The following is a 12132-nucleotide window of genomic DNA, read 5'->3' on the forward strand; positions in this document are numbered from 1 at the left end:
CAACGAATATAGATGTTCAAACATAGGCAAAATGGAGAATGTTACACAATGCGACAAAAACCTTATATAATTGTCAATCAATATGTTAGCAGTGGTCATACAATGGGTCTTAGGTACTCAGGTCGAGAATCGCAAGCACAGCGATGAAACCGACGCTTTCGTTCTATCCAATAGAGTGAAATTGCATATCTATAGCTGTAGCGTGATGCGTATTACTCTGAGCCTATTTGCGTCCTCAAAACGGAACGACTATTCGACAAATTGTTAAAATATAAAGTGACACAGCCTTCTTAATTAAATTATTGTTTTTTTACTTGAGTAAATGACATAAAACCTTTGCTTTTTACTTTAGCCATGCTTGTGACCACAAGCCTCGAGCAAGGTTTGGCGACCCTCCTGTGGGTCGCGACCCACAGGCTGAAAAACACTGCTGTTAATGCATAAGTCAACGGTATCCGGTTTTTAGATCATGAATATCACACGACGCTTTAATATGTGTGACTTACAAAACTTCAAACAGTGTTCACTCCGTCATCCGACAAACTTCTAGATGTAGGTTCTGCAGTGCACGACCTTTACGCATGTTACGTGAACGCGACGCTTTATATCGCAAAAGAAGCAGCATTTTTAGTGGATCATTAGTTGAATCTGAAGATGTTAAACCACTTTCCTCCAACCAACTATTTCAGAAAGCTGAACCTTCGAAGCTGCCAGAAATTTATTGCCAGCAATGTCTAAAATTTATAATAGATCTAGTCAAAGATTGAATAGTTTACTAGAAATTCTTTATTGTAAATCCAGACTCGGGCAAAGACATTCATTTTTTATAGCTTCAAAACTGTTTTTAATTTTTTGTTGAAATTACGGATATAAAAAGCAGATTTAAACAGCTTCTTTTTTTATGAGTAGAATATACTTTTATAATATTTTTAAATTTTTAACGACAAAAAAATTGTGTTTCAATATTAACACTTTTAAAAACTTTTTTTTTGTCTTAGTATAATTGTTTTTTTATATTTGAAACTGATATATTACCTGTTGCGAAATGCAAAGAAAAAAATATAATGCATAAAATGAAAATTTAAAACTCGCCCCCTACCTAAAAGCTCGATAGTTTTTTATTAAGGACTTATTTATAAAACAACGTTTTAATTATTTTCATACATAAATACATGCGTTAAAGAATAGGGTTATATTTTTTTACGTATGTATGTTAAATTAGCCTAAAGAGGCAACATGTAGTTGCCGAAACTAGTCAGTTGTGTGAGTAAAAAGTAGTTCATAAAACAAAGTTATTTTATTTACATATCTCTAAAATGTAACAATGATTCACAAAATTTGTGCAACAAATAAATATTTTAATTTTCTCCAAATTAAATGCGCTTGTAGACAAAATACCGAATATTATCAAGATTAAAATATTACAACAGAGATGAAGAACATTTTATAGAAGAAATATTTTCCATTCAGCAGCCTGGCTCTGGCTTAGAAAGAAAGAATTGATTCATTATCACCCGATACAATAGATCTTTACAGGTCGCATTCACATTAGTAGCTTGTTTGTCACAAACCCCTAACTACATGAATATTAGTTATTAAGATAAAAAAATATAGTAACCAAGGCACCTCAACACAACCAGATCTGTTCTTTCTGAATGCCGTTCTGAATGTACCGTTGATGATGTCCGTGGGAACGATGATTAGTCTGTTGAACAGCCTACCGAGAGAGGTGGATCTTTTCCATGCTGGGATTACCGGCTTCAGACTCTTCCTCCCTATCTATCATAATTTATACTAGCGATTTCTTCATGAATATGTATGTAGATATTTTATTTTTTCACACAATTGCTGTTTATTTCAGTCATATATGAGCTATGTTTTTTATGGACTAAATGATTTGTTTTAATCTGCCATACGTATGAAAAGTGCAGTATCTCAGTTAGATTTGTTTCTGAGAAAAACGCGACAGAAGAAAATGACGTTGTTTTTACACATTTTACACATTTACACACTTTTTTTTTTTGCACCACTACAGGCCAGGAGGCAAGTACAGTGGTGAATTACATCACAGAAAACCCAGGCTTAAGAAAAATCACATTGAATTTTTTGTGTTCTCTCCGGGAATCGAACCCGGAACCTTTCGTGTGTGGGCTGCCTTTTTGTTTTAATACCATTCATGTTATCGCTATATTTCATGTATCAAAAAAAGGAAAAAACGTAGAGATTAATTTAGTTTTCTTATTAAGATTAATATTTATATTTAATCGATAAATTAAACTTAAATAATACTAAATTAAAGTTTTGCTTCCTCGATTTCACGGTTTCTAAAGGAATATTGATACGTGAGCAAAACTAAAATAAAAATCTTTTATTCGTGGTATTTAACAAAATGTCGTCAAAAATGCTACATACGCACTCTTCATAAAAACGGCAGCATTAATTCAATGTTAACTTATTTTAAACATGTTTTTGTAAATACTAATCATATACGCATAATACTGATTATATTACCCTCATGTAACAAACATGATTAAGATACGCTGCGATTGGTTTACCAATGGAGTCAGAGCCCTATGCACCATTAGGTGCGTCAAGGGAATGCCAACGATGATGCTATGTAAACTATAATTGGCAGTTTTGCTGTATTTTACATTCAATTAAAATGGACAACACACATAGACGGACTGACTCAAGCAATGGCATCACTACATAGCCTCTTCTACAAAATTAAAGATTTTATACCAAGAAAGGAAAAAATTATGATGTACGAAGACTATGTCAAAAGTAAATTGAGTTACATGATCGCCTTCTGGGGAACTGGTAACACGAAAGACATATCAAGAATACAAAGACAACAAAATAAAATTCTCAAACTAACATACAACCTACCCTACCTGACCTCTACGACTGAACTGTACAAAAAAAACACACCAGTTTGACATAAACTACTTGACTAAAATTGAGACCTTAAAAATTGTGCACAAAATATCACTGGGAAACATACAAGACGACGACATAATATTAGTCAAAAATGCTGACATACACAAATATAACACCAGACAACAACAACACTATCATATTGAAAATGCAAAGACAAACACAGGACAGTCAAAAATACTACACAATAGACTTAAACACTACAACGACTTACCTTACTACTTGAAAACTTTTACTGGAGACAAATTTAAAATCAATCTGAAAAAGCACATGATGACTGAACTAACTAGACTAGACGAGACATAAAATGACTTGACAATATATAATTTCTAATGTAACCCTAAGGGGGTTTTTTAAAATTGTAAATAATTTTTTTTTTAAATAAAAAATAAATAAACACATCAGAGCAATGTCATTCCTTCATTCATTCATCTTGTACAGATTATTACAGTTTTTAAAAAATCTTATCTGAAGTACATAAACCATCGAATAAATATGGATTCTTAAGATTAATGCATGGTTGACAAATCTTTGGAGTATAAGATAACATAAATAAATTCGCAGGTGAAATACTATTGAAGAGCCTCTTAAAATGGTGGACGTAGAAAGTAAAACACAGCGGATCGAATTGACAGTAGGTGAGTATACAAAAGTTGCGCCATTATTAGCAAACTGACAATAAATCCTCACAAATGGCGTAGGATGCTATTGGATTTCTAATGAATGTGCAATATTTATGCAAAACACTTGCACCGAAATAAATGCTTCGGCGTGACGTTGCGATCGGTCAAATACTAGGTAAAAAGATACAAAATAATGTATTTCCATTGTGATTTCCCTCAAGTACCTGATGTAAACTCTAAACTGGCTATAGTAAGTCCATAAAATATATTTAAGTTATCATGGACAACAAACTGACTTATGAATAAAACCCGTATACCAAATGGGTTCGTAAGTAGCGATTTTTTTACTATCGAATTCAAATAGGGCTCAAAACTTGCGTATTGGCATGTTTGTCAACGGTAAAATATTAAGTACAGGTAGATGTACAAGATTTTTATATTTTTCAGAAAAATTGTAAAAAAAAACATGATATTTTGTATACATTTTTATTATTTTTCATGTAGTGAGCCATGGCATAAACTTCTTTATGCCCTCCTCGAAGAACTCTCCTGCCAGCTTCATCCTCAATTCAGAACCTCTTTCTGCACCTGTTCGTCGGTTGAAATTTTAATTCCACCAAATTGTGCCTTCAAGGAGGTGAAAACGGGGAATACGGTGCGTAGTTCAAATGATTCCAACCAACTGGGTCCAAGAGCGCCTTGGTGGCTTAGGCTGTGTGAGGACGGGCGTTGTCGTGCAACAAGCACAATTTTATCATCAGGGCTCCCCTCTTTTTGTTTTGAATGTTCCTTTTGAGATTTTTTAGCGTCTCACAATATCGTTGTGCATTGATGGTCTCCTCCTGAGGCAAGAATTAAACCACAATGATGCCTTTTTGGTAACAAAACACTGAGGTCATAATTTTTTGCACGAAATTGTGGTTTTGAACATTTTTTATGCCTCCACTAAACTCCTTACGCCACTTAAACACACTCGTTCTATTCATAACACCTTCGCCGTTAACCACTGGGGATGTCTTAAAATATATTTTTTCTGCCATAGGCGACTCAAAAGAGGTACTTAGATGCTATTAAAAGTTACCCATATATTTTAAGCAAAAAAATAATATTCGTCAGGTTTCAACTCAAGTCAGGTCATGCTCAACTTTAGGCCCCATGTTGTCTTAAATTTTGCAATGCAAGATTTTTCTCAACATTTGTTTTTTAAAACAAAAATAAACAGTATTCGTTCTGAAGACAGTCGATATGCATATCGTATAGATTACTGTTTTAGAAAAAACTTTACGATCTCGACAAATAATACATTTGATTATGTCTTTTATTTTACGATTCTTTTGATATCACACACAGGAAACGCCGACTAATATAACGTATCAAATCAACTCTCGTAATAATAATTAAATATTGATGAATTCAAAAGCAATTTATTAAAAAATAATTATAAAGAAAATAATACATATTAACTCTAATTAGATTCAGAAATAAATATGATTTGAATTGTACTATCATTGAATATAATTTTTGTTTTCCTTAAACCACAATTATCCTACTGCTTATAATGAGCGTGTCATGATTTGTAGAAATTGCATAGTCAGCTATTTAACATTTAACAACTCTATCTTAGCTTGTCTAGAATGTGACATGTAACACTCAAATTCGTACTTTAATTACATGTCTTATTACTTTTTATATTTCGCATAATTATATTAATAATTTATTTATTTTTAAAATTATCAGTAATATTAATCACAAAAATATTACAGTTAACACAATGGCGGGAAAGGTATTCCGCCTAAAGGACCGCTGGCGACGGGCAAAAATAAAGGTCCCGCGCAAATTTTTAAAATTTATTTGAAATCGCTATCTCTTCGAAAATAATAAAAATATTTTAATAAAAAAATCTACATACTAACCCAGAATATCCAAGCTATAAAATTACAAACCAAAACTAAATATTATTTGTAATTCAACATCATTATGGTTTAATATTTTAAGTAAAACTCGATTTCTATTTTATAACATTACATATTTTGTATTTTATTTTATATTTTGTATGAAAAAAGAAGATTAGCATTACTATTTGATACATATAGTTAAGACATTATCAAAGAGATTGGTATATAATATTCATACAAAAACATCGGGGGCCACTTAAACCAGCCAATGATAGGTCATAAGCCCTGTAAATGCCTAGACTTTCATATTCCCTTATTTAACGTATTCTCCATCTCTGATGTAATTTGTTAATTAAAAAAATAAAATTTAATAATTTTTCTCTACATCTATTTTTGCTTTTCTTTTTCTGATTTTACACTTACTCATATTTAAAAAAAAACCTGAATGTAGTTTTCTATTTTTATTTTTTGTGTATTTTTTTAATGTGCATCAACACCATATATTTCATAATATATTCTAGATTTAGTCTACCCACGCACAGGCCATGCCCATGTGGGGTTTTTGTTTTTATAAATAAAGTCATATATTATGTAATAAAAGTGCAACTAATTTAAACAAAAAAAAGTAAATGAAATAAACTGTTTTAGAGAATTTACTCAAGTTTATAGGTAACTATTCTTTAGTTGTTTTTAAATGATCAATAATCCGTAACTAATTAAGGCAATTTGATGGATTTCAACCATCTGCGAATGTGCCAGCATATTTTTCGCCAACTCCTTTATCCAAAAACCTTGCCGCTTATTGAACGTTGCTTCTTATGTCACGTATCTATGAGATATAGTTCATTAATATAATTTATTATACCAGCTTGATTTAATTGATTGCATTAATCTATAGAGTAGCACGAACTGGCACCCTGTGGAGTCGACTTCGCTGAAAAACGAAAATCAAAATAATATTTAACAATAATATTAACATACCAATACGTAGAACTAGACAAAATACTCTAACAACAATATTTTGAGTTTGTCCAAATTTTCGTAGACAAGAAAAAATAATCTTTTCAGGCGTTGCCTAGTATGTAGGTGAAATAATTCAATTAGATGAATCTCACCCGCATAAATAAAGGTTTCAGCTCTTTAACTTCACAAACATCAACAGATGAAAGAATTTAAGGAATATAGATGTTCAAATATAGGCAGAATGGTGAATGTTACACAGTGTGTAAAGTGGCCACTTAAACCAGCCATTGACAGGTCATAAGCCCTGTAGATGCCTGGACTTCCATATTACCTTCTCTTAAATGTTCTTCATCTCTGTTGTAATATGTTAAAATACTCTAAATTATTGTGATCCTTTTCAAAACAAACTATCTTTGTCACTCACCTATACCGCGTATACACAGACTAAGAAATTAATGTACCTCGCGTATCGACATTTTTACTCGAGTCTCTGCGAATTCAAATCATATCTGTATAAATATTTCATGATGTTCTATAGTAACGATGAATTTGCAGAAGCCACGTATGCCATCGAACTACTGATGTACATACTGCCGTCATAAGAAAGAAGGACGCATCTGCCATTTTTTTCGAAAATGATTTAAATACATATTCGGAATCAGGAAAAAAATACGCATCTACTGGTACTTAAATTACCTTCCTAAAATAACCACAACCTTATTATTTTCACTAATAAATGAGACTAAACTGAAAAAAGTCTTGAATATTAATTAAATATAAAAGGCTGTTTATAAATCACTAAAATGTTTTTCCCAACGCTGGCTGATGCAGCAAACTTCCGTCACCATCGCCAAAGTACTTTCGAAACGACCCTAATTTTCACCGGACACGGAGCCATGAGAAGTTATCTATATAGGTTTAAATTAAGAAATGATGACTATTGTCCATACGATGATATTTCTTCACAGAGTGTCAAACATCTGTTATTTCAGTGACCATTTTTCAGTTTGCAACGCTATAATCTTGAAGCAGAATGCAGGAAAGGTGGAATATCCTTAATAGATATCCACACTGTAGTTAAAAGCAGTTACCACGCGCTATTGTTTTTTAACTTTGCAACAATGGTGATTGGACTCATAAAGGTAATAAACCAAAATCAGTGATCGAACATCCCATTTCCAAGACAAACAAAAACGATTTTTTCCAAATACCTTTGCCTTGTACATGATACGTAAGGCTACTAAATACAGAGGTCCAAATATATATATATATATAAAAAGGCTGTTCTGACTTATATTATTATTAAAGATTGATCAAAATACTTATTTTTTCTTCTATTCCGTTTTTAAAAACATCTAAAAGGAATGTACCTACTCGTTTTCAATTAAATTTAAGATCTGCTGGTAATTTTAAAGTTAATTGATTATTAGGTCGGCGTTACTAGTTTGAAAAACAATAAATGGCCAGGAACGTCTATTTTATTTAGTTGAGTAGAATCAATTGGCATATAAAAAAAAAAAGAGGTTTACTTAATTGCTTAATAGAAGGGGCGTTTCTAGTTAAAAACGTCTTTTCATTGAAGTATAACATATTTTCTTGTATTTTTTTACTAAAAAGAAGATGAAAATGTTATTTTTTTAATATATAACGTAAAATTTATTAAAAATAAAATATATATTCCGTTAGAACAAACCATAATACATATTGTCGCATAATAATAAACTTCATTTTTGTAGCCATCTTCAAGTCACTCATTCAACTTTGAAGTTGAAGATGGCATCGAAATTTTACATACAAACAAAAAAGGATATGCACTTGATTATTTTATAATATTGGAGATTAGAAAGCCTGTAAAAAAATGTTTAAATATCATCCATAATCCAATAAATCTTAGTAATAGTCCTATTTTAAATATGTTCCCACTCCCTAAATCCACACACAAACCCCTCTCTTCTCTACTCCCGTAGCCACGCCCACTCTACCCTCACTGTGAAAACTTTAAATATGTTATGTTAGTCTGAAGAAGGCGTAGTATTGCCAAAACTAGTTGTCAAATTATAAAAATATAAGTTTTACATAAAAACAGAATGATTTTATTTTATTTTAATATATTAAATATTTCTATTTATTTAGTTCTATTTAACATAGTCTAATACAATATTCACATATTTCTATACATTATCTTACATTATTTGTCACTATTGCACACTTTTTGTCCTAATTTAAATATTTAAACTGTACACGTATATTAGCTTACGTATATTCACTACTTATAATGTAACAAACGAGTATTTTGACAGAAATACATACGTCAATATAAAAATTGAACACATCTACATAATCACCACATACTTTTTTAATTTATATTAAATTGATCGTTTTTTCAGAGGCGAGAAGCTGATCGTAACAATGGACAAAAGGCCCGGGAAAGGAGCGTGGAAGAGTTGGATTTGGTGGGGTATTGGGGCCATATTAATTCTGGCCATCATTTTCGCTATTTTAGCAGGAGGTGAGTAATCGTTTTTTTTCTCGAAATGCGTATCAAATTAAAATGGCGGATCATGACTGCTAGAGCCCAGACTAAAAATCTTGTTTGTTCATGTTAGTTTATTACAATTAACTTTCAATATTTTTACAGTATATTATATCTAGTTACTATCGTATCTTTATATATATAATTCCTCTGTATGTGTGATGTCACTGAACTCCTCCTAAACGGCTTAACCGATTTACGTGCGGTTTTCAGAGAAATATAGATCTTTGCGCTGTGCGTGTTCGTAGATATTAAAATCTTCAATCGAATATGTAAAAAAGAAGTAAGGAGCACAAACGTTTTATTCATCGATCTACCAGGGTTGCATTCGAGAAGAATGCATTTGCAAAAAAATGGAAAGATATTGTTTTTTTGTTTATAAAAAAGTTTGTTTTTGAATGTTTACAAACAGCATTTGTTTTTTGTAGATCTCAATCAGATTCTTTCCTTAAATTCCTTATAATTTCTACCCATTTATATGGATTTTTGGTAACACTAAAATTATATTAAATTCAATACATTTTAAAAAATCGTATACCAACATAAGTACACCTTTGTTGGTGAGACGACCGGAGTTTGGCGTTTGCAAAAAGAATGCCATATTTGAAAAAATATTTATTTTTTGTTTTTGAATTCAAGCATAAATAAGTACCTACTTAAATTCAATATTTTTTGAATATCAACAAATTTTAATTTTGGAATTTAATTACAAACAAGTGCCTAGATGAAAAGTATTTTTCCAAGATGATATTATCAGGCAAGCCAACGTTCGGGCAGGACAACGTCTGTCGGGTCCGGTAGTATCAAAATAAAACTGAATTATTCTAAAAATCTGTAATAAAATTAAACAAACATAAAGCATATCACCTGTTGCTCTAAACTATTTTTTGTATATGTATACCTGACGTTTGCTTTGATTTTGTTCATATTTAACCATTTTTCAATCTTTTATTTCTGTACCTTAGAGACAGACGGATGAAAATCCAGAATTCAATGAAATGACATTTCGATTTTCATATCCAGTTTACGCTCATGTCCATTGCTTTCGAAGAAATGTAAGTCTTATAATGAAAGAACCAATGTATTAAGATACTGAAAATACAAATTAATGTTCTGAATTATTAGAAATCACTTAGAGAAAGTAGATTCTTTAGGCCATTGGTGAACATTTGATGTTTCGATTTGCATCCGTCTGCCTCTGAGGTACAGATTGTATTTATCAAATATACAGTCTAAGCTAATTACAGCAGTTATATGAAGAAACATGTGTACAAGAAACTGGCAAAACGAACATAAAACTATGAAGCAAAGACAAACAAGGGCAAGAAAATAATAATATACAATACATTCATAAACACGATCAATTGTATTAAGAGCTAACCCATGCGAATCCATTTTCTTCACTCACTGTGTTAATAGTGAAGAGATCTTCGAAAATCCGGAAGATCTATCTCAAAGAATTTCATGTTGTGTGACTAACTAATCTACACATTCTGGACATTGGGGCACAACAACAAAACTTGCTCTTAAAAGATTTGATAAATAGCAGATTTTGACTTTTGGTCCCACGGTTGAGAAAAATGATTGCAACAGAGATGGTACATGACCCAAAGCATTAAGTATTTTAAAATGCGCATAAAGTCCTTCATCGTTCTACGTTTCTCCAATAAAGACAGCTGAAGAGATTGCTCTATTTAAAAATAGGAAAAATTACCCCTTTGCAATCCAGGCAACCATGCCACTTTTCTTAGAAAACGGATTTGGACAGACTCAATATGGTCAATATGAGTCCTGTAGAAGGGATATTAAATTGTAAGAGCATATTCAAGATGGAGTCGAACTGTGAGCGGTAAAGAGTGTTGATGGTTTTCATGCTTTTAGTCCGCCGTCATTCCATTGATGATATCTAAAAGTTTGAGAGATATGTTTACAATATTATTAATGTGTTCACGTAAGAAGAGTTTACTATCTAAACTATCACTATGATTCTTTTTCATAATTTTTAATATTTTTTTATCCATAACTTATAATAATAATAATTTAATGTAGCCCTGTTATGGCAAAAAAAAGAAAATATATAAATTCGGCGCTCACAATTCAGTCACGCGTTTCCCATCACTGCACTGTCAACAACTGACTGAATTTGTTTCACCCAACACCGGCTGCAGAACGGCGTCTCTGTCTTTCTTGTTACGTGTTCTATCATCGTGGTCTCTCTAATACAGATGTATTGCTGTATTTTCGGACACCATTCTTTGGGTAGCAAGGTTTAATATTTTTTGTCTTAAAATCCAACATAGTAATACAAATTTTACTCTCCAAAATCCGGTGTGAAAATGTCCATTTGAAAATTATAAAAAAATACAACTTCATCATTTAAAAAAATGAGAGAGATATATCAAGTATTTTATCCTTATTCGACTAGTGTGACATCACAGCCACACAAGAGTTATTGAAAAAACCATTGAAGGGGAAATATTTTTAAGTTTGTAGTTTAATTGTATAGATGTTTTTCGTAGCGAGAAAGTTGTTTATTTATTTATTTATTTATTTATTTATTTATTGATTTACACGCCCAATGGGCTTTTACATATTTTAGAAATTACATTTAAGTGCAGCAGTGAAACATAAGTATGTAAATTTGGTTTAAATAAAAGATAACATAAGAAAAGCTAAAAGATACAATAAAAAGTAAAAATCAGGAAATGTACCAACATAGGTATATGGTACATAGAAAAATATTTAAAAAATTTACATATGAAAACATACACGCATACATTTACATACATATAAGTTTATACATTATTAAAGAGATACATGAGAAAAAGAAATAGTAAATAAAGAAAAATATTAAGAAATTTCACATAAATTAATTTATAACCTTTTGAATACTTAACCTATATTTATATAAATGTAGTTTTACTGGCCCAGTTATTATTCGTTTTGTAATTGTCTTGGTGATTTTTTAGTAATGTGTACTATTCTAAAAATAAATTCTATGGTTTAAATCGTAAAAATACGCTTTAACGCTTTGATGCCCAATTTTTCTAATTCCAACTAATAACGTGTTTATTTATTTATTTATACTTTTACATTGTGTGTATTCTTTTTTTTATTCAGAATAATTTTCCCTCACCGGGGTGTCCCGTGCCTAGGAAAACATTTTTCAAAATGTGAAACA

The 12132-nt window shown here is 31.1% G+C and overlaps 1 protein-coding gene across 2 annotated transcripts in view; it reads left to right on the plus strand.

The window, feature by feature from the left end:
* The window catches only part of LOC148271522 (uncharacterized), a 256041-nt gene that overhangs the window by 176729 nt on the left and 67180 nt on the right, over positions 1 to 12132 (plus strand). For both annotated transcript variants that reach the window (XM_088241288.1, XM_088241289.1), the window contains one exon: positions 8806 to 8927. In XM_088241288.1, the coding sequence (XP_088097414.1) occupies positions 8806 to 8927 (122 nt within the window). The remainder of the gene's footprint in view (positions 1 to 8805; positions 8928 to 12132) is intronic.

Source organism: Micrasema longulum, unplaced genomic scaffold (genome assembly GCF_059751315.1).
Source record: "Micrasema longulum isolate JH-2025_06_02 unplaced genomic scaffold, ASM5975131v1 h1tg002825l, whole genome shotgun sequence".
Classification (NCBI taxonomy): domain Eukaryota; kingdom Metazoa; phylum Arthropoda; class Insecta; order Trichoptera; family Brachycentridae; genus Micrasema; species Micrasema longulum.